This window comes from Bacillus rossius, chromosome 1 (assembly GCF_032445375.1).
Source record: "Bacillus rossius redtenbacheri isolate Brsri chromosome 1, Brsri_v3, whole genome shotgun sequence".
NCBI classification, from domain to species: domain Eukaryota; kingdom Metazoa; phylum Arthropoda; class Insecta; order Phasmatodea; family Bacillidae; genus Bacillus; species Bacillus rossius.
In genome coordinates, this window is record NC_086330.1 from 80,596,155 (window position 1) to 80,621,250 (window position 25,096).

General features: G+C 36.8%; 1 protein-coding gene across 1 annotated transcript in view; it reads right to left on the minus strand.

Moving 5' to 3' along the window:
• The window catches only part of LOC134538474 (probable ATP-dependent RNA helicase DDX31), a 135,174-nt gene that overhangs the window by 98,006 nt on the left and 12,072 nt on the right, over nt 1-25,096 (minus strand). The window contains exons 2-7 of the mRNA XM_063379810.1: nt 22,896-23,219; nt 20,737-21,003; nt 18,384-18,604; nt 15,435-15,741; nt 14,683-14,880; nt 14,537-14,596 (exon numbers count right to left, since the gene is read on the minus strand). Of these exons, the coding sequence (XP_063235880.1) occupies nt 14,537-14,596; nt 14,683-14,880; nt 15,435-15,741; nt 18,384-18,604; nt 20,737-21,003; nt 22,896-23,219 (1,377 nt within the window). The remainder of the gene's footprint in view (nt 1-14,536; nt 14,597-14,682; nt 14,881-15,434; nt 15,742-18,383; nt 18,605-20,736; nt 21,004-22,895; nt 23,220-25,096) is intronic.

The following is a 25,096-nucleotide window of genomic DNA, read 5'->3' on the forward strand; positions in this document are numbered from 1 at the left end:
GGACCCCTAACGGCAGAACGCTGATAGCAGCAAGTTCCGTTTTTATTTAGTAGACATAAAACAATATTCGTCCAAAATGTTCTCATTCCGATAAACTACTGTTCGTATCCATTGTGGCCGGCAGGGCCACATTTTTACTTGTAATTTATTTTTGTTGCTGGTCTCTAGTTTTATATGGTTTTTTATTTCACGTATTTTTACGCCTTTTTTAATTAATGTTAATTTATCTGTAAATTTTTTTAATTATATTTGTTTCTGTTAATTAGTTATACGCCGTTTGGTAGCTATCGATTATGAGTTTAAGAATATCGATTGTGTTTCACGTAAATACCACTTGGTGAGCGCCCGGCGGTTGGCTGATGACGTCAGACATTCGGCTTGCCGGGAAGAAAAAAATCAGCTGGGGCGAGCGGAGTTGGTGCCGAGCGACCGTCGAGGACAGAGCCATGTGACGGCGCGGACTGGTGTGCCGGACGGTAACGGGCGGCGAAGAGTATGGGGTTGGAGGCTCCACGCTGGGTGACAGGGCAATGGTTTGCCCTGTGATACTGAACTTATCAAGGTAAAGAGAGGCCGCAATTTTGATTTTTACCCTCGTGGTGCTGCAGTGGTTTTTGGCAAACCTAGTGAACTGTGTATTTTCCCATACTAAATTTTATTTGGACGGAACTTTTATTAGCCAGTTTGGTGAAGAGGCCCATTTGTTTTCACACGTTGTTCCAGTGTGGGATTTTTTTAAAAAACGGTCGCCCGTTTGCCTGTAGTTGCAATAAAAGTATAAGTTTGGAAGAAACGAACATTTTGCAACTTGTTTTTGAGACTTTGTCATCGGAATTTGCATACGTAAAGTTGGCATTTAGCTAATATATCAGCTTGTGCAGTATTATTAAATGTATGCGATCGGTATTGGACTACATGCGCAGCCTGATGTTGGTTGGTGCGGCCATTCTACGTTTTTATAAAATCATTGGCAAGTTAATAAAGAAGTAAGACTTTGTTTGAAGTATATGATAAATACTTCTGTGGTAACATAGTTATGTTACGTGAAGAGTTTTTGCTACATTTCCCTTAAAAAAAATAAGATAATTTTTTTTTGATCATCGTTCACGCCTTTGTGAATTCGTACCTATGGCCCGGCGTGGCATTAGACTCTGGAGTTGGTGAGGAAGGTCAGGAAGCCAGCGCACGCCTAGGATATTAACTTTGTTTTTTTGGCAAGTCTTTAGCAACGAACATCTGAAGAAAGACTAAACCGTTGATTGAGAGTTTAAGAACTTTATTTAAATAAATTTTTTGTACTTCAGTTTTATTATTGTAGAATTTTTTATATATTTATATTGATTGTCTTGTTTGATTTTTGGTATTAGGGCAGTCAGTATATTTTGATATTTTATAGTGGCCACGCCTCACGCCCTTATATATTTTTATACTTGTTATCAGTATTTATATTTTTACGATTTTTTAAAGGTTATTGTTAGTATCGCAAATGGGGATAAGATGCTGCCATTATTAACGTCAGCTTTTGTAACTAAGCTTGTATGGTTATGTATAGTAAAAATTATTTTTGCAAATTTCTATTTTTTAATAACATACGTCCAAAGTCTTGCCTCTTGTTTGTTTAATGGTTACTCTGCTATTATATCCTTTGAATTTTTTGGCCTGACCCCTGGGCAGTGGTGTGGGAAATTTATATTGTTTAGCTTTTTATGCCTGGTTTTAATATTTATTTTTTCCCTTCGCGCCCAGAGTGAGTCGGGGACGCAACCCCTCTTCCAATTAAGGAGGAAGAAGGGTTACACCATGGAAAAGAGGGGTGGGGGGAGAAACAATTTACATAAGCTATTAAGAGTTCTCTGTAAATTAATAGCATGGTAAAATAAGTTTAGGCACACACAGCACATTCATTGAAATACGAAAGTACAAAATACGACGCTGAGCGTTCGGAAAATCCCCTCGCTTTTCAAAGTTTCTCCCTGGTAGGTTTCTAATCCCTGACCTCTTCTCCTTTTTAAATGTTCGTGGTAACCAAATAAATTAATTTAAAATGGTTCAAATGAGGCTGAGTAGGGAAAAAAAGTGTAAGTCTTAAGTTTCTCCGCAAACGAAGACAGAATGAAGACAGTACAATGCGGACTTAAGCGCGCGTGATACACGAGAGGATGTAGAATTACATTCCTTCTAATTCCCGCTGTAGAAACAACCCGAAGTGAGCCTTTGGTGCGTGTGTGGGCCACAGGGGAAAAATAGTGGGGGGGGGGGAGTCCCAACCGATTTTTAAGTACACGGAACCACGCCAGAAAGTAGACACATTAATTTGTCGAAGCTTTTACCCGAAGACAAAAACAACAGGCGATAAATATGATAACGGCGGCTCAGAAGATGTGGCGGCGGAGAGGAAGGATGCGGTCAACAAGGACAAGAGAGAAAAGGAGACGAGAGAGCGAAGTAGCGGATGTGGAAGAGAGCGTTATATATAGCTACATATGGGCGCATGCGCTTTGGGAGAGAAAAAAAGTGTAATATAATTATTTCTTCCAGATTTTTATTCGGAAGCGCTGAGGGTTTGGGTTTTTTTTCCTTTGTGATTCTGGTAATAGAAATATTTAAAATGCAAAAACACAGCTGTAAACTAAATGTGACAATTCATCCAGAAACATTCTAGAAACATGAAACGAAAAACTAGGTAGAAATTTTCCAGGAGAACATGGTACGACTGCAACAGGATGTTTTCATTTTATTTTAGTTTTCTTTATTTTTCTTTCAAAATCTACCTAAAATACCGTTCAATTTCCGCCGGGGCTAGAGTCCGGGCAACGGAGTTCGCATCGCGTCATTGCGAATCACGTATAAATTCAAAAATGATAGCGTTGTCGTAGCAGTTTAGTTTTTAAAAAAGAACTGAACTACATTGATCAAGCTGTAAAAGTTACTAAAGGACAATATAAGAATAGGTTTAAATATGGGTGTTTATTAGCGTCTGTCATTGCTGTAAAGTTTGCTCTGTCTCCTTCGTCAACCCATCGGCAACGCCTCCGAAACACTTCCCAACTGTAAATGGAATAGACTCTCAGTCCATACAAATGCAAGCAGATGATTGGTCGAAGATAAAACTTGTAACAGTGTGCGGCGTGTGGCACAGGATTCGACAGCCGTGCGCGTTTCTCATTGGTCAGATGTTCTGCCTTGAATGGGGGAAATGGTGTGCAGATGGAACAGCATCTCAATGCAAGCAGATGATCGGTGTGCGGCGTCTGCAGGGGTTTCGACGGTCTTGTGCAAGTTCAAATTATTTCGTTATCGTTCGCCGACCGAGTGTTTTCTGACAAATAAGAAAACAACTGGTTACTAATGCATCGTTAGTTGGAACAAGTGTGACGTGAGTCATGGTAAGCTCGAGATGATGATGCTGACAGGAGTGGCAGTCAAAAGTCTAGTCTTAAATTTTTAGATTAGCTGGACAGCACTGTGCGTGAAATTCAATGTCATTAACATCCACGTTTCAGTTCCAGAAAAAAAAAGTTAATGAATTGGCTAAACGTCTATCAACATTGAAGTAATCAGAGACTATGAAAGGCGACTGGATGCTAAAGGAGCATTTACGGAGCGAATTGGGAGGGGAGGGGGTGAGAATGATAAGTCAGAGAAAATCCACCAGCACGCGGCATTGTCCGCCACGTGCTTTCGACTCTGCCGAGGTGTAAATTATCTTACGCTGGCCGCGAACAAGTGAGAAATTATCGCGCGCTGTATGTGTCAAAGAAGGAAATTATGGTACGCTCGCCTCGGCACCCACGCCTTTCCGCACCCCACCCAGTTTCCTCTGCTGTCTAGTACGACGCCATAGCCGCCATCTATATCGCTGGCAGGCACCGCTACTGTCGACTGCAGGTGTCGGCCATGGTGGATGACGTTACCGACGGTTCCAGGTTTCGCTGCTACGAGACGCTCGTGTAGATGTTTTATAAAATCCAGAGCGAGGCAGTAGTTGGTTTCGAACCACGACAGCCCCTCTACCACCGTCCCCTCCACGTCTCAGAATCAGGAAAGGAAAGGAAAGGTTCGCAGTAAATGGCCACATCAGGTGGCGGGGCTGCCATAGACCTAATGTGCGCCAATCAGGAACCTTCTTTTTGGCCGGGGGGGGGGGGGGGGGGGGTATGTTTCCTACGGTTTCCTGGAACACCGCGCGCTGTGGCGGCACGCGAAGAGGAGATTTCCTGTCTCGATGTGGCATGACGTCTGGGGAATGTTTTCGTCCAGGCGTGCCGAACACTCGGGGCGAACACAGTGTGCACATAACTTAACACGACACGTTTCGTTCGAAAGATGTCGATTGAATCTTCAGCCAAATATTTTCAATTTCCACACAACATACATTTGCAAGACAAAATTACAATTACTTAATTCTGCATTTTATAGAATGGAATAATTCTCAAGGCACGTTGTTACTTGATTTTCTTGCCATCACTGTTATTACTTAAAGGCTACACCTGTACATCCGTCACGATAACTTTGTTGCATTTGTTGTTTGGTCGGAAATTTTTCCCACCAGATTATTTACTACATTTTTACAAATCAAACTACTGCAAACACACAAAAATATTTCTGTTGCCTGCCATACATGGGCACAAGAAAGAGAGAGATGGAGGATCAAATCAAACCTACGCACTGCGGAGTAACACATACATTACAAAGAAACTTTTTTTTTTAATTAAAACTATTCTCCATCAATAAAAAACAAATTTCCGGAAAGCATGCGTGGTCGCGTCATAAGGCAGACTCCAGTGACCTCGACAAGGCTAGGTGGATGAACCACCGGGCGGAAGTCAAGAAAGACAGCGCACTCGCGGCAGACCAACCGTGGTTCGATGTAGCCGCAGGGAAGGGGAGTAGAGGCCTTGAGGTACATCGGCCTCCTGGCTGAGTCGCCACTCGGCGTGCAGAGTTCCAAGTGTTAACGCGCCATTTACAAACCGCTAAAAATTTATTTAAAGTGTATGATTACAAATAGCATTTAAGAGCCATTGCGCTTGCCTATTCAAATTTAGTCCCATGTTTTCTTCTATAAGGTGTATTTTTTGGACAGTGAAAAAGGCTAAAACATGCGTTTTCGCTGACTATTTTAGGTATGAAAAATTCTACGTACATCATTGTAAGTGATATAGGGACTACAGGAAACCTTCATCATTAATATTCCAGCTTAAATTACAAGGTTACCTCTTAAAAGTCCCGTAGACGCGCGATATCGACGCGAAGACTACACGCCAGTTCTGTGTCTGTCGCGTAGAGGCGAAGCGACGTGTGATGCGCGAGCCAGTGTCGCCCTTAGCACCCCTGCGCTTTTGGAGCTCGTGTGCCCAGCCAGGCAACCACCTTAAGGCACTTCGCCCTTTTCTCCTTGAATTTATCATACAGTGAATAAAATTACATCATCGGCGAAGAACTAGGGAAAATAAGAAAACCTAACTCTGACCACGAACCACAACCACCCCCCCCCCCCCAACCCACTGGATCAAAGGCAGTTTGATGCGTGGAGAAGAAACTCTGACTGCTCAGACTCAGGCCTAGTTTTTTAAGTAGTTTTGGGCCCACCCGCTAGATAGTAGCTTTCATAATACCTATATTACTAGCATAGCTAAATTGTCTATGAGAATTAATGCATCAGCTATTACCAGGCAAACAAGCCAGTGAAAATTAATTCACTTAATTTTGGTAGCACATATTTTGTGGTGAAGCATACCAGAAATTTTGCATTTCTACTAATTTATACAGAACATGATTTTGTATTAGAAAACAGCATTAAGTGTTTCTCGCACAACTTTAATTTCTGTTACTAAGCAATTAATCGTCAAGTAGATAAATTAATATTATAAGCCTAACACTTTTGGAACGCACCGTCCGGGGTTTCTTTCTTTTTTTTTTTTTTGCTAGTAGTTTATGTGCCAATACAGCAAATAGCGTCACAAGTCGCGCAAAAAAAATGGTTTCAGTATCCACTGTTGAGAGCCTTGTTTATGGTCTGACGTGAAGTGGGAAACAAGGGAAATGCCTCATATAGCCATGAGATACGGTTCTCGGAGCGACATGACGAGGCAGCTCACGGGACTGCCCTGCCGTCGAGCCACAGCGATCACGGGGCCGTGCGATATATCGATAAATCGACACATCGAACCGTCTCGACACGACCCTTCTGGAGCAGTGATGTATTCAAAGACACGTTCAAAGGAGCAACGTACAATAATTAATTGTTGCAGTAGCAATTCCCTTCTCAACATTTGTGTTCCTATTAAAAAGATAATTAATCAAATCATCGGCCCACTTCCAGTTGTACTATCATTTTTGTTGGTTGCTTTAAAATTTACCTTTTTACCTGATATAGGTACTATTTTTTTATGCATAAAATATTTTCAACCTTTTGGTAGATAATAAAGTTGTTAGAATTGTTTCTGCTTGCGTAATTTAATTTAATTAATTTGGGAAGGCAAACGCACGTGCCTCGTGCACACCCCCTTAAACACGCTCAATGCGTAAACATCATAACTGTGTAACGGTGCTGAAAATATCGCGATATTAGCAATATCCCCTTAAGGGCCGGTTTCACCAACAGGGCTAATGCTATTTTATCGAGATAAAGTACAAAAATATCTCGATGTTCTAGTTGTTGTGTTTCATCACACACTTTATCTCGATTTTCTGATATTATCGAGATAGAATACTTAAACCTCGGAATTTGGTGGATAAAGTGAGAATATCTGGATAAAGATGTAAAAATAAACAAACACATCACAGCATGCATAATATTTTTGGAGGAAATATGGCTCGGGCGATGTATAATTTAATTCTTGAGGACAGTGATGATGAAGAACATTTTCGCGAACGTCGGCCACGATGGATTCAGGAAAGAAGCGATTATTTTGAATTGTATGACGAGGATGATTTCAAGATTCACTTTCGTCTTTCTAAACAATCGGCTATGTTTGTACTTGAACATATTGAAAACCAACTAGAGTTCCCTTCTGACAGGTAGGTTTATTTGATTCTAAACATCCATTTAAATTTTCTAATTAAATCTAGATTACTAACAGTATTTATTTTTACTTTTAGGAACATGTCAGTTTCACCCATGAATCAACTTCTTGCAACACTTCGTTTTTATGCAACGGGATGTAACCAGCTGTCTGTTGGGGACTACGTTGGTTGTAGTAAACCCACAGCACACAGAATAATCCACAGGGTTAGTTGCGCAATCGCTGCTCTTCGGCCTCAATTCATAAGATTTCCTGAGACCAGAGAAGAAATTCATTCGGCCCAAATGAAATTTTATCAGATTGCAAAATTTCCCAGGGCTATTGGTGCAATGGATTGCACCCATGTCAGAATACAGTCACCAGGTTTGTTAAGAATATCATTGAGCATAGGTTCAAAGTGAATGATATGTCAAGGCATATTGTTAGTACAGAAAATATTTGTTTTCAGGAGGATAAAATGCAGAGTTGTACAGAAATAGAAAAGGGTACTTTTCTATCAATATTCAAGCCATTTGTGACCCAAATGTGGAATTCAAAGATATTGTTGCCAGATGGCCTGGATCCACACACGATAGTACAGTCTTTAATAACAGTAATAGAAGAGCATTCTTTGAAAGAGGAGCATATGGAGATTCGGTATTGCTTGTGGATTCAGGCTATGGTTGTAACAAATATCTAATGTCTCCATTGAACAATCCCACAAGTCGTCAGGAACATCTTTACAACGAATCGCAAATACGATCTAGGAATCCAGTAGAACGAATGTTTGGATGCTGGAAACGGCGCTTTCCAGTCTTAGCTTTAGGACTGAAAGTCAGCCTAGAGAATGCTTTCCCAATCATTGTGGCAACTGCAGTGCTGCATAATATTTTGATACGAGCCGGCGAAGAAATTCCACCAGATGATCCTAACATTATTTGTGAAAAACCGTGGACTGAACTGCTGGAGGAAGGTTACATTAGGGATCAAGAAGGAAATGTGGAGAGAAGGGCCAGATATGATGTAGTGAGACGGTCATTAATTGAGAACTATTTCAGAAGGTAAGAACAAATAATATTAAATTTATCCGATTGCATATACAAACTCCTATCATATTTAATAATTTTTGTTGTCTCAGTTTGTTGTAGATGGCCTCGAGAAAAAATCATCAACAAATTCGTGAAGATGTTGCAGCAAGGATCAAGGGACAAAAACTGTAAAATGGTTTTATGTATAATTGTTATTAGTCAAATAATTAGTAATGCTACAAATATCAAAAATATATATAGATAATGATTTTCAATACAACTAGGTTTCATTACAAATATACAAAATCAGACGCTTTGAATTGCTCATTGTAAATAGAGTTAAAAAGAACAATTGTATACAAATTACATAAAACATAAAATTATAAACCATCCAATTCTTTCTTTAGTTTTTTTAATCTGTAGAGTCATAAATTCAGTCTGTAGCTTTTCATGATTCAGCCTTTCTTGTTCTTGTTGCAATCTCACTTGACACAGTTCTTTCATAGCTTCATTTTCTTCTGTTGCATATTTCTTACATAATTCAATTAGTTCAATTTTAGCTTTATGGAGGGCACTTATTTCATTGTTCTTGCTGGACTGCAATTTTGGCCGCCGTCTCTGAGTCCAGGAAGACTTCTCCGCGATGTTTGGCAACTGACACTCAAGGACTGATTTTGCAACATTGTTACTATTATCGGGAATATGGTCTCTTGAAGTACTTTCACAGTTGCCTTGCTCAGTGCTTACCATAACCGTTTCTTTGACACAAGGGAATATCACTGGTGAAACTGATGATGTTGAACTGGCATTATTTTGTGGTACAAGAGCAGGACATATGGGGCCTCTGAGCATTGAGGGAGTGTAGTGGGACCAGTCTCCATTAAGAAGTGTCTGCTGAAAAAAAAAAGAAGACACTGTTATGTGAAAAATGTAAACATTCATCGTACTGTTAAGTTTCTTTGTTATGTTAATGTTATTAACATTTTAAACTGCTTTGTTATGTCTGCTACTTTACACTAGTTTGAGTCTCCAGGGTAGCAATGTCCACCATCGAACCTATTTCCAGCTCTACGACTGCATTTTCTTTTGTGTTGTTTGATTCACCTGGAACAATACTATTCTGGTTAGTTCACATGTGATGTTATAAGCACAACAACTTAACGGTTTAACAAAATAATACATATAGGTCTAACATTTCCAATGTTCGACCAAATATGCGACTTCTTTTATGTAAGAATGAAACTGATCAAAATTATTTTAATCAATCATCTACATCATTTACTACACAGAAAAATGTATTGAAGGAGAAGGCTATGAAAAACCATTAATTTGTAGGAATACTGTACTTACTTATGCATTGTAATGTATTGACCATTACTGCATCTGAGTCTGAGTCAAAGATATTATTGTGTCCTTTAACTACAGGTTTTATTAAAGTATAAACGCGGCCCAAAATAGGGTCATTTGTACACTTTGTGGGGGGTCCTCCACCTGAAAAAAACAATGTATACAATTTAATTTAATTAATTGTCAATGTACATTGCCATTTGTAAAAATATATTAAACCACTTCCTTTCACTTCTGTATAGTAAGTCACAAAATAAAATGTTACATTTTGTAATACAAGTTGAAAATATTTTTATACAAAACATACCTGTCCCAGTTACCATCTGAACTTTTTCGTCTGCATACTGTTTCCGTGTCGTCTTCTTCAGATTTTCCCAAACATATTTCAGGTTATCTGCAGACCTGTGATGGACTCCTGACACACAGTTGAAACTACTTGCAATAATTTGCCACTGTTTCAATTTGTTCTGTTGTGTTACTGCATCCGTGCGCTTATTTTCAATTATGTTAAAATGTTCTGTCACCAAATCTAACAAAACAATTTTTTCTTCTGGTGATAAATTCTTATTTCGTGGTTTTTTGGCGGAACAAGTGTTTTCTTTAGCTTCCATTATCTTTATTATCGCTACACGACTTGAATAACAACAAACCTACTCGCGATATTTGTTTACTTTTCTTCCGAACATCGAGATTTCAAAAAGAAAATCGGGATTTTATAATGAATATCGAGATATTATTATCTCGATTATCTGGGAAGAGGATAAGTCGTGGTGAAACGGACACAAGATCATCGCGATTAAAATTCAAGTTTAACTTTTTATCTCGATAAAAATATCTCGATTTTCCATTAAGTTTATCTCTGTTGGTGAAACCGGCCCTAAGTAATCAATTTAACCACTTCAACTCCCGCATCGATGGAGGCTCGAGACGTTGCCATCTATAGGTGTGTAAGAATCAAACTGAACCACTTAAAGTACAAATAGTCGTTGAATGAAATAATGATTAATTTTTGTACAGTCCATTCCATAAACGATCACGCGAATCAACAGATTCTAAGCTGCCATTGACACAAATTATTACATTAAATAAAATAATTTATGTCCCACGGAACGAAGCCAGTCAACCATTAATAGTTGAAAAACTAACCTGTTAGAAAACTGCATTCGTTTGTGGGATACAAAGCAGTAAGGAATCTGGAATACCCTGTGGCCCTCATTCACTTAGAAGCTGTAGAGTTCGACTAAGTTGGCTAAACCCTGTCATGTAACTTGGCTCAATTTGTTAATTCTCCAAAAGCGGTACCGACGGTCTACGTATCCTTCTTCCACTGTTGTTAGTAAATAATTTCATGTAGTTGTCTGTGTCCATTAAAAACACAAATCATGTGATGCTCTCCAAGTGAAATTTGGGAAATAGGTACAACTGCCCAGGGAAGTAACTAGACTAGTTTCCACCCAGGACAAAAACTCATCTTGGCGCCCCCCTTTTATTTTTTAAACCAACAAAACCAAAATTTCTCCACAGCACCTCATATAGCCACCACATCATTTCTCTGTTCCAAATAGTTTCGATTCAACTTAGATGGTAAATAAAATATATTTATTTGGAGTCATTACATTTTGTAGTAAAACTTCTTTGCTAAGGGGGCTACAATTTTCTACCGTTAGGAAAATTCAGATCGCATGAGGGTAATAGTCGGGTACGTGGTTGGGGGAACCGGTCGAGGAGGAGAGTGCGTCAGCGGCGACACCACTCCAGCGCATGCACCAGCGGTCGACTGGGAAGAAGCACTGGGTAGGGGAAATAGGTACGTAGCGGAGCATGCTATATGCTAGTTGTAACGACCAGAAGATGAGGAGACGGCAGGGGAGAGGTAGAAATCACGTAGCAGTTCTCGTAACGCTGCATTTTTTTTTTTCCATTAGAGATCGTAATCGCACTTTACTATTCTTAATTATTATAGCTTGTTAAATAAAAAAATAATAATTTATCTCTATCTATAACTAATAAGCAAAATGTTTCACTTCTGTCGCGCATGGACTTCATGCACACAATTTATTTTAATACATCGCAAGTTGGATAGTACCCAAAAAAAATTACCAGTGTTTTAAATATTTGATGACATACAGGTATACATTTTTCGACATATGTTTTTGTGTTCTAACACTAAGACATTCAAGTAAATATCTACAGTAGAAATGTCTCTGTCAGGTTAGCGACCTCTAAATGCGACGCCCGGGGCACAAGCCCCGACTGCCACCTTGTAGTTACGTCCCTACCACTGGCACTACTTCTGATAGCTGTCACATTTGTCACACACTGCATGATACGAACTATAAAAAAAATGTAACTACAGTTTTGTGTAAATTAAATATTTAATCTCAGGCATTCACATCGAACAACGGATGGACGCGATCAATGCAGTTTCCCCCCCCCCCCCCCCCCCCCGTATCGGCAGCCGCGGAGATAGACACTTGTGGCTCAGGAGTCCATCCATGCACCCCCATTATGAGACTCCCCCTTTTTATCCTCCTTCCACATGACGCTGGAGAGGGGGAAGGGCTGAAGAGTGATGAGAGCAGGCGGGGATGCAGACCTGTCGGTGTATACGTGATTGCAGTCGTAACCTATTAACGGACGCCATTTGGAACGAAGTGGGAGGGGGAAAGTTGAAGGGGGATGGACAAAGCCCCCCCCCCCCTAACATCCAGAACAATGAAAATTTGTTCATACTGTGCTTGAATTGGTAATTTAGGGCCTAAACCATATGAAATATAGAGTCAGGAATTACTGAGCTAGAGGTGAATGCTATCTTCTTTCTTTCCTGCCTGCATCAATTTCAATTAAACACATTAATATCAGCTTTAAATTAATAAAATTAGTACTTGGAATAAAAAGACACCTAAAATTTACGTCGACACATTGCCAAAGAATCTAAAAAAAAAAAAAAATTGAAACAAAAAATTTGTGTAGTTCCTAAAGCCATTGCAAGAACTCAAACCGCCAAGTGAAAAGCTTTTTAATCAATGCCACTGAGGCCCTTGTTAAACAGGTTACTAAAGCTTTTGAACATGCCTATTTCTCATCGTGAAGTAAAGAAACAAAAGCTTTTAAGGTTATTTACAAGGCATACTCACAGTTACTTCAGTTTTTGGCAGCAGTTAACTTTGTCATCCACAGTGGTCGTTTTCTGCCACAATATTTTATGTCAATATTAGGAACAAGAAATGGCAAATCTGCATCATTGCCATAAACCATGCCTAAGGGAGAGAAATCTATCACATCCCGAACAAACACAAAAGTTTACGTTCCTGCAACATTGCAGAAACATCAGTGCTTTACTAAACGCAAGGCCACGTTCCTCAAATGTATCTGAAACATTGTGTGCTGCATGGGGTGAGACCAGTTCGAGGAGAGAATCAGGTGAGATGTGAAAAAGTGCATAACCACCAACCAATACTTGAAACATTAAGTGAAACTTATTTCCAGCAAGTAGGGTGCCAAGGTGAAAACTCATCATAGCGCAACAAGAAGTGCAACACTCAGGAGTGGGGAACTTGATGGTAGGGTGGAAGAGGGGGAGCAGGAATATTAAAAAATGTAGGCAGTTAGGTAGTTTGACAGAGTTTGCAGGTGTTTCACCATGTTTGTTAAAATTGTGAACCTCCTGTGTGTAAGTACTTAGTTTAATTTTATTGTTTAAGTGAACTGTACAATATTTTAGTTTATCGTTCAAGAGTATTACGGATGTGTGTTAAGTTTCGCTTCTAATTTTTGTTTTGGCGTCGCAACCATTTTTAATAATCTTAAATTATTCATAAATATATTTAAAATTCTCGAAAATATATTTGACATCCAGCAATTTTAATTAAATAGTTTATCCCATATTGTATTTTTTAATTGACGAATTAAAACTTTCAGCCATCATAACCATTTCTTTGAGCTTTCCAAACCATCCTGCATCATCAGACTACGTTAGTACTATAAATGTATGTGCTATCTTTATATCTCACACAGTTTCAATGCTAAAAACAAATGAAAGAAGTCAGGGTCATTACGATGGTGATGATTCATGCACAATCTTCGGTAAAACATTATCTGTGAGCCCCAGAGTCAAAATGCAAGTGGCTCTGAACCTTATCCAATCTTGGGAGGTGTGTTCGCTTTGGACCATTTTTAATGAGCACTTTCATGCAACTTCAGTTTTCTTCCCAAGTATTCTTCCTCCTTAATGCTCCCTTACCTGCTTCCATTGTTCTGACTCATTTCTCTCCTGCCTTACTTAATTAATTATTAACTCCAACCTGCATCTTCACACAACGTTAGTCGCAGAGGTTGCCCCTGTGTAACCGCCTAACCACATGGTTCCTGCTACAAATCCCAAGTTAAAACACAATTTTTTTTAAAGTTAAGCTTAAGTTAATTAATTGAACAAGGCACCAAATCAACTTCTCAGTAACCTGGGATCAAATATAAATACAAACTCAAGTTAAAGCTATTTAGGGCATGCCATAAAACTGACTAGGAATAAAACTAAAATCACAAACAGTATCAATAACTCCCGGGTTACTATAAATGTGTGATTCTAAAGTTCCTTAAATTTTTCAGTTTCAAGACTTAAAATTAAAGTATGTCTTGAACCCAATGAGCAGGATTGGTCTCAAGCCGCTCTGAGCTTACTCTTTCTCTGATGACTAGAGTTAAAAAAGCACTTTAAAAGTATCATTTAATTCACAATAACAAACTACAGAAATAAAGAGAATATTTTTATGACAAAACCTCTTAGATTAATGCAGGAGAACATTGACAATAAACAATAACTGGATATTTCAGTAAAATAATAATAAAAAAAATGATATATATATTTATATCTTACCTTAAAAAAAAGGAAAACACATGCACGTATCACAGCTTAGTGTTTATATAAATTTTGTTAAACTAGGTAGAATTCTTGTCCTCTGTAAAAATTATTTTAATATAAATGTTAACCAGCATAAATCCAAATCATAAAAAAACAACCGTTAGAAGCAGTGGGAGACAACATAAAATAAACCCCCTCTCGGTCAGCCTACAATAGCACAAACTACATGAACAAGCACATACACATGCAGAACAAAATAGCATATAAAGTATGTCTATGTTTATGCTACTTACTGTGCACATGAGGACACCACTGTCAGCACTCCTAAACGTCTTGAAAACTTCAGTTCTTTCCTAAAAGCGTAAAACAAAATTTTCTTGGTTAACCAAAAAAAAAAAAAATTTAAAAATTTGGTAAATAGACAAAAACCAACCCATACCTTTTGCGAAATGTTGCCGTGGAGTTTCAGAAACTCAACATCCACCAACACATCACAGTCTTCCTCCTCATCATCATCGAGACTGTCGTCAGCAGCCGAGTTCCGAGGAGACGCCAGCACACTCGACAGCAACGCAGTCAGAAAGTCAACCATGTCCTGAGTCGCGCAGAACACCAGCATCTTGCGCTCGTCGCTCAGCTGCAAAAAATTGGTACGAGTTACACAAACACCAGCCGATGATCAGCGATGCTGCTTAAATGATTGTCTCTTTGAAAAATGTTTTAAAATTCTTTACAACATAAGTCAACTATAATCACTCAACTTATACTTTCAATTGGTAATGTCCATCACCTAGTTTTATTATTTACAGTTTGCAAAAGAGAAATTTAAATTGATGTAAATGATTAACTTCAATAAACTAATTACTTGGACGTTTCCAATTTAAAAAAAAATTGAATGGTTCACCGACTTACCTATGTTGTAAAGAATTTTTTTAATTCCTGTTTGTATAAGAGAAAATTAAGTTCAGATTCAAAATTTCCTTTGTTCTTATTTGTATGTGACAAAAAGAACTAATTACAGTAATTACAAAAGTCCACATAAAGTGTGACAATGTCGTCGCAACATCATAATGTGCAGTTCCTGAAGCGTATCTGGAACACTGGGTGTCGTCTGGGCTGCAGCCTGCTGGAGGAGAGCATCAGGTGAGAAGACAGCGGAGGTCGGAGCATTGGAATAACGCACAAACGCACCTGGCACTTCCACACGATGAACGCGGCCAGCGTGACGAGCCGCAGCTTGGCCGGCGCCAGGACGTAGAACTGGCTCAGGCTGGAGGGCACCACGAGCAGGGACTCCGCCGCCAGGCCGCCGTCCCCGGGCCTTCGGCCGCCGGTGGGCGCCTCGTCCGCGGCGTCCACGAGGGTGGGGTCCCGCAGCGCCAGGCCCGCCAACTGCTGCACGGCTGCCGTGAGCGTGGCCGAGAGCAGCAGCGTCTGGCGGGCCTCGCCGGCGCGCTCTGCCGGCGCCTGCTGGCGAGAGTCCAGCTTCTCCACCAGCCTGAGGAACATCACAACATTCAAACTGCTTGTGATTCCTTCAAAATAAAAGTATAACTACTTTGGCTAGAGATTTTTTAATCATATAATCTTTACTTAAAAATTTAAGCCAAGTAAACTTTATTTTATCCTTGGCCGTCATTCGCAAGAAAATAAATTTATCCCATTTTCAAATAGCTATGTATAATTCTATACGTAAAAAAGTCAGTAAACAACAAGCACAAAAATTTGATTCTACCAAACATTAAACATTATAATATTAAAAATATCCTGAGAGTAAGTTAATTTTTTTACTAGCTCTAGCATTTGATTTCACACATGACAACCCTACCCCAGGCTAAAATACCTAACAAATTTTAATCCTGCCACCATCTTGATAGAATTTCTCTTAAATTGGTTATGATCATGTTGGGTTCTTAAAAATTCAGCTTCGACAACCATTTTTATTTTTTTATTTCCATTTTAAAGAGAAATATTTTGAACACGAGATTATACAATAAATGTTATGTGTGTTACCTAGCAGCTGAGAAACCCTTGAAAATGAACTTCTAATGAGTGAAAATGACAGTAAGGCAAAGCTTTTAATTAAGACTATCTTCCTGACATTGTACAGATAGAATTTGCTACTAAACACAAACTCATGCTCATATGTACGCAGGGATGGCAAAATATTTCCACATAACAATATATCTGTCTATCGATATATTGTTTGAATTACATCAATACCAATACTAAAACAGGTTTAGCACTTTCAAGCAAATGTAAATACAACTGAGTAATTTTTAAAATTTTCAATTATTTTATTATTGAATTTTTCATGTAATACATTCCCGCTAATCCAAACTTATTGTGACCGAGACTTGTTTGAAATACCATATTTCTGAATTAGCCGAATAATTTCTGTAATGCAACAGCGTGTAGTAAAATAAATCTCTATAAGCATTAAGTTATCATGAAACACAGCCTATAACACCCCTAAAAGCACAATCACTAAACACTTTGATAATTAGGTTAAACATCAAAATTAATTTTTAAATTACAAAACTATTCAAAGTTTTTTTAATTTATTTTCATCCTAAACTCTTCTGATCAATCAGATTTTCGTACTAGCGGGGTTTAGATTAGCAGGACTCCAGTGTATTTATGAATTTTTAATTGTTATTGACTCATGAAGATGTTGGGAGAAAAATAAGTAAATGAACATGTAGGAAACTAACATAAAAATGGTCCTATTTTATTGTCCAACTTGGAAAAATTTAACTTTCAGTTGTATAAGCTTTTCTTATTATTTTAACTTAATATGGGCTCTAAAGATTTTTATTTATTTATTTTTAATTTATTTATTTGGAATTTGTCACATGCCCACCAACAGTCGTAGACTTCAGTGGTGGGCACTACATGTAATAACAGGAACACAGTTATCACTACCAGTGTATGGACTCCCACCTCCGTCGGTAGCACAGGAGGAAAACATCTACAGATGGCCAGCAAACGAGAGCAAGAGTATCACACACTAGCAGTGATAATAACAAAACAGACAAAACACTAACAAAGGTTAAAAAAAACTATAACACATAAAACATATAGGTAAAATCATAATATTAAATGTTAAGAGAACAATTGAAGGTAAAATAATATAGATATGACAGACATAAATCAGAATTTATAATTAAACACTGTTGGAATTCAAATATAGATTATTGTAGTTTGTTATAAGTCTATAAATAATATCATTATGAGTATGAAGAGTACACAGAGTAGAGCGTAAGCGGGAATTGAATTGAGGAATTCTTAAGGCAGTATTGTCAAGAAAATAAGGACATATGAATTTATGAATGTAACAATTATGAACAAAAAGGGGATCATGATAGGCCCTATGGTCTACCAGGGGTGTCCAAGTGGGGTGTGGGAGGTTCGTAGTAATAATTAAATCTATAACTTTATTTTGAATACATACACATTTTATAAAGACAATCATTTTATATGAACATCAAAAATTGTAAACCACTTTGATGTAAACAAAATACAACATAAATAAAATAATGTATACAAAGAAAAAATTTATTTAAACATTAATAAAGGTTAGGGCCCATACATTCTAAAAAAAAAAAATAGAAACGAACTACTTTCAGATTTTTTCTACTTCATAACCAGTCAAACTGTCACTGCAGTACAATGTTTCATCTGACTTACATACCTATCAAATGCCCTCCTGTGAGTTCCAAAATTTCCATTTTTTCCCTATTAATATATATAATTCATTCTTTTCAAAGCCTTAGTTCCACGGTTTTATTAATTTTTCTGCCTAATTTATTTACATATAGTCTTAATGAAATTGGTTTTTAATTGAAAAAGTATATACATTTTATTATAATTTAACATTATTCGAACAAAAGATATATAATATAGTCATAAAGTTATTGATACCAAAATATCAGTATTTTGAACCTGAAATATCTATATTTCCGATATTCAATATATCATTGCCATCCCTAAATGAAGTAACATGGTTTTAAATAAAATATAATGGCATTAAAATTCAAAAACTTAACTTTGGGGTAGAAGCAGAGCCTTAATCTGACTAAAACCATTCCACGTAGTAAAAACACAAACTCGTAGTTCCAGATGTACAATTACGCTGACCTTGCAACGTCCTGCTCGTATCCCATGTCCAGCAGTCTGTCTGCTTCGTCCAACACCAGCCAAGCCACTCTGTCCAGATTCACGGCCTTCGTCTTATCAACGTGGTCCAGCAAGCGGCCGGGCGTTCCCACCAGGATATTGATTCCTTTCCTCAAACGCGCTTTTTCTGACTTGCGCTTTTCCCCGCCGACCAGATATCCTGGGACTAATCGCATAAACGGCTGTGAGAAATTTGAAGATTAGTAGGCGATACAGATTTTTGATCCCTATCAAACATCAAAATACAGTTAAAACTATTTTTAGCATGCAAAATTGTAATTGTCACTCACTGAACAAATAACATGCTCATATGCACACACAATATTATTTGCAGACTATTAGCTAGATAACTTAACCTGTGTAATAGATGCTTAAGCGATACTTGAAATCGACTCACGTTCCTTTAAAATCTTACCCCCTCAAAAATTTTGTTTTATAATTCTATAAATAATTTAAAGAAATTTGAAGCAATTTTAAACTTTGTGTGCTGGTTAATAAGGTCTATGTGCAATATCTGATCACATAGACTACTTGATCTTTAAGTGAAACCCTCCTGCTACTTTGCACTGCTTACTACTATTATTTTTATCTCTAACCAACCTAAAACAATTTTGATCTTTGTGACCTCGTACATAAGCTGTATTAGTAATAGCTATTAAACTATTTATTTGTAGAAAGAAATGCTGGACAAAACTGTAAAAATTGCTTTTAAATAATTTGGGAAAAGAAAAGTAGTAAGCAACACAAAAGAGTAGTTTGCTCTTTTTATTTAAACATTTTACAAGAAATCACTTACAGCCCTTATACACTAGAACAGTGGTTCTCAAAGTGTGCCAAGGCACATGTGTGCCCTAGAAGATTTCTGGGTGCGGCCTGTGATATTCCAGAGAAATATATGTCCCAATATAAAAATTAAAACAGTTTCATTACAGAATGCCGCTCTTTTTGTTAACAAATCATTATCATGTGTTATTGGAGCATCTGTACAGGTTTCACTCGAACAGTGATTTAATTCAGTATAGTGCTGTAATCACTCTTTACTGTTCATAAACAAGCCTCAATAAACTTAAGATATGTTTCATTTTATTTTTTTTGTAATATTATAACTAATTATCAATTCATTTTTCTCAGGGATTTTTATATGGTGCGCCTAATATTACTTGTAAAATTTTTAATTAGTCCTTGACTTTATAAAGTTAGTGAACCACACTGCACTAGAACAGAAGAGTCAACATTGTTAAAATAATTGTTTTTGTGATGGTTTCATATAATAATTGAATTAATAATATTAAAGTAGTTAGTGCAGGGTTTTTATAAGGATTTTTATGAATTAATATTTTTTTTTAAATAGGTTTATGATGTGATGTATGGAACATTAAAAAAATTGGGGGGAAAAAAGAAAGGTCTACATGGGACACTGCTCAATTTGATGACTTGCAAAGCCCAAAGAGCGCTCTCGGGGCCGTCACTGACTTGTGCGGCCCGTAACCTGGCCCCACCCAGCCTGCAGTGCACATCGAGCCCGCTTGGCTCGAGCAGGCTGTATGTGTCGGGAGCCCGGCCTAGCACCTCACTGAGCCATCCTGTCATCCCTAACCTCTCTGCGCATAGTTGCATGATGTGAGGTCCTACATTCACCATTCAACTGGTGCAAAACTTATGGTCAGAATTCAAAATCAAATTACATAATAACTAGAGACGAGATTTCATGGTTTTATTTTTAGGCCAATTTTGTTTTTTTAAAACATGATTTTTTGGTGTTATTCTTTTTATTTTTTATGAACTCTGTTTATTCCTAAAGATAACACCATTTTTAATAAATAAGACAATTAATTGTTCAATAATACTTACTTTACCAAAACAGTCTTATTTTGACTGATACATGATATAATTTTATAATATAATAATTTGTAATATGCATGTCAAACTACTGGGAACAATAGGCTACAAATAACTCAGCAAGTATATGTGTGTTTGATAAATATACCAATGTCGTAATGTAAAAATTAATTTGCTAATAACAGCTGCAATATAAAAAAATTCTCCAATCTATTTAGTACATACATTTTGGTACTAACTTTATGCTAAATAATTTACATTCATTGGATTTAATATATTAAAAGATTACATTCTGATTAAATATGCTGATTAATTTCATGATTTTTGTTTTATTTTGGTGCTTTATTAATTACTAATTTACATTATGGTGTTCTATGGTGTACTGCCACGCTTTCCTGTGTTATTTCGGCAGCTTTCATCACAATCCACCTTATAATCTTGTTCCTAATAATAACATAAAATAATAGATATCTACCTTCACCAGTTTGATGAACAGTTCGTATGTCTGAAGTGCGAGCTCTCGAGTTGGCACCACAATGAGCGCCCTGATCCCATTCGTCCTATGTATCTCTGGCCGAATTTTGTGCAAAAACTCAACTATCGGCAGGGCATACGCCAAAGTTTTGCCGCTTCCCGTCTGCGATCTGATCAGAACATCTTTTCCGGACAATATAACTGGGATCGATTTATGTTGGACGGTGGTCATTTTCTCCAAGCCGAGATTCAGCTTTAAGTTAGAGACCTAAAAAGCAGGCAAGAGAAAATCAACAGGTATAGCTTGACAAGTCCAATGGTCAGCTTACCTGTGGCACAAACAGCTAGAGAAAAAAACACACACAAAAAAATTTCAAAAATAACATCTTTACATGATGTAATTACTTACAATCAATTATGTGTAGTTGGTTCACTAGTGTAGTTGTTGCTTTAGCAAGCAGCCTTTAAGTTGATAAGGCCTAAAATAGAGGAAGACTACATAGATTTGCCAGTCTTTGGCAGGAAGGTCTTTCAGTAAGAGGCTCGGAGTTTCTAATATCACAACTTAATAACAAATAATAAAAAGAAATGTGTCTTAAGTATTCATACTGTGCCGAAATAACAGCACGGCTAAGATGACCTATGTCTATTTGCAAACTGTATTAAGAACATTTATAACAATAATTTTATAATTGGAGCATCAACAGTATTTGGCCTTGTAAAACAAACTATTGCTCTATATCAATCATACTCCATGTCTTCACGGTGAACCCTCTAGGAGCAATTGCTCACACAACAAACTTTCAAAGTTTAATAAAAATTAAATGCACAATTGTTCCTGTTTTTTAAAACTGCTAATACTTAAAAAACTTTTGTTTTTATTTTGTATAATGTGTTTTATGTGTTTGTTGATTCTGAAGTCATGTGACAATAGCGGCAGCGCTAATATTTTAACAATAATGTAAAAATTTTCTTCTATAAAAGGTGCTACGAATAAGACTTAACGCAGCTCACAAGCGCTGCCACATAAATTGGTGTGTTATAGATAAAGATAATATTATACATCTTAAATAAGGTGTGCTTAGATAGTGCTGATTGTGTTCTAGTTTAGCTTAGGTGCAAAGGAGAATACTAAAAGTTATGGTTAATAGGAAACTGCTGCATTTAAGTAATTTCAGTAAGTCCTTGCCCTGACCTGTAACCACCAATGTTAGCGAGCGTTAAAGAGACGCTTAGTCACTTATTGAAATTCAAGTGAGTTGACAACACTGAATTATAACGTAAATGAAATATAAGTACGTTAACTACTTCAAAAATAACAATATTACAGTGTAATATTCTTGTTTTTCTAAAAAACTTAAATTATCATAACTAACTCTCGTTTGCCCATTGGTCCATTTGTACAATTTAGATGCCTACCTCTGATACTATCGGAGACTATAAAAATAACTGAATTAAATAAACTTAAATAGTGTTGTACATTAGATTCTAGTGAACAGATTTTATCACAATAAAACTTTTGTTTGATATTGTGGCTGTCCTAATTTCCAGCAATTTTTCAAGCTTAGGCCTACATAGAAGGGTTTATGTATCTATTTCTTCTGATGAAACCTTGGATTGTAAATAATAAGTCAAATATTATTTTTATAATTGTTGGTTTCCTAATAGAATTTTGTTAATCATTCCTCTTGGTTGATGTATTCTGAGTATAAATTGTACTGTTTGCTATTGTTTTGACAAATATGATAGTTATACCTAAAAGCATAAACAATTTATCCCAATTATTTATTTATTGTGTTTCAGAAACTATCAGAATTTTTGCATCCTGACTGTGTACTATGTATTGAGATAAATTCCCTATTGGCATCCATTGTAGTATACGTGTTTGTATGTGTCAAACAGAAAGAGAAGTATCAAGTGTTAATTATTTGTCCTCTACTGCAGTATTGTTTAAGCGCTGTAAACTGAGACATAATATAGTACTGTGCAATATAATTTGCCTATATATCACATACCACACTGCAAACATTTGTCTTGTTGATATTGGTAAACTCTACACATTAGAGTATTTATATTCACCCACGTACATACTCAGATTTGAGCGCACTAGCACAGCACACACATTTAGATAACACCAAAATAACACATAGGCCTACTCACCGTGTACGGATGCAGTTTCAAATCCGCAAAGTTGTCAGAAGAGAACATGGGCTCGTCCACAGGATACACGACCCGATGTGGAAAATGAGGGATGTCCGGGTTGTTGCCAAACAACGACGATATTTTCGACAAGCCAGGCCCTGTACTTTTCCTTCCATCCACATCAGCATTGTCGTCTCTGCCCGGGGCTACTCTTTTCCTTACTTTCTTCTGTTGAGTGACTTCGTTGCTAGTGTAATCATCCTCTCCAACAGGCTCTCTTACAACTGTAGGACGGTGTGGTGTGCTCTGCTCATATTTATTTTTGTTTTTATAGCCACCTCCCTTGGTGAATAAAAGAGAGTAAAAGATGAGAATATCACATTAGCCGAACAGTTAAAGACCTAAAATTACAATACGACCAAGCAAGATAATTATATTTAAATAACTGTAAAAGGATTATTTTGGCCATGTCCAAAGGTGCTGGACATGAAGATATTTAGGCTATTTAGTTTGGTTTCTTGCAAATACTAGCTTTTTTTAAGGTTTAATATTTTGTACAAAGATATTGGCCATAAAAATATATATGTCAATAAATTAAATGTTTCTTCCTATCTTCTAGTTCACCAATCTCCAAAGAGCTTTGTGATAAATATAAGTTATCAATTTCCACTTGTTTATTAATTTAATAAACAAATGTGATTTTGATGATTATTGTGGTGATGATTATTACTACATGTGTTCACTGGCCCAGAGATTGGTTTAAGTCCCCAGCCATCACTGTGGGACTCGCACAAAGGTGTGACTAGGGCAGACTAGGCGAGATGATACTGCAATGGTATGCCATTGCATTCCGCAATAAGGAGAAGAAGGGACAACACATTACTTAGTCCTGGACCCAGGAAGGATATGTTTCACAAGAGAAGAATATCAAACCCAAGTGGGAATTGAACATAGGACCTTGGTTCACCAGCGATACACTATTACGATTGTTTCCACAAGCTGGACAGTAAAATAAATATGCCACATAAAATGATTTTTTAAGTTACACTTCTGTACGAGTTTTATGAAAAAATTATAAGAATGAATTTTTACAATACATGCACACTATGTAACAAAAATTGACAGGATGAAAAAAAGGCTCCATACAAATAAATATTATATAAGTTAAGTGCTTTTAAAATCATATACTCTAGTGATTTCAATTGCATACTGGACCATAAAATTAAAAAAAAATATTTATTATGAATATTAGTGATAGAAATTGTGTTTATAAACTTTTTCAGGTGTATTTCTAAGTATATTTATATGAGTTTATGTTCCCCATGTGTGTAATTTATTTCCATTATACATTATAATATAATGATTTAATAAATAATTAAAATTAATAAACTAGAATAAACATTCAGCATATCTAATGATATTCATTAATAATTAAAATTTATAATGATTATTTTACTAAATTAAATAATTACTTTTATACATATGTTAATATTTATATTCAATACTGAGTATTTATTTAAATTTGTTATCTGAATGTATTTAATTTTTACTGACCATCTTTATAATATAACTCCAGTCCTTTTTATTATTTTATTTCTATTAATTATTTGTATTCAAAATTATATTTAGTTATTTAATACACCAAGTAAGTATAACCTCTAACATGCGTGCATAAAATCACACACCCATTTTTTTCCCTTGATAAATATCAACAAGTTTAATTTCTCATACTTTGTATTTAGTCACTAGAGGCATGATACACCATTTATTGATTATTGACACTGATTATTATACGAATCGATGTTCCACTGCATACCAGGACAGTTGAGAGAAACGTGATCCTGGGGGCAAACAGTTTTGTCTGGCCCCCTCCCAATTACCTAATGCCACGCTTTTCAAACCCTTCACAATATTAAAAAAAAATTAATTTAATTAAAATAAAAGGCTGTTGTTAATGTGGCCATATCTGTAAACGTAATCTGTGTGTATCTTGCAACTTGTAAGGTTTCCAAGAGATTCTATTAGCAATAGACTTGAAGTTTCCATTCTACTATCAGAATAGACTCAATTAAAAACAATCTTCAACTTAACCGGGTTGCCTATTACCCAGGAACCGGGGATTTGCTTAACCCCCTGATGACAACTGTCGTGTCTATCCTGGTCCCTAGGCCCGCTGTTGCCCACAACCGTCTGGTCTGGGCATGAGTGTAAAAAAAAGG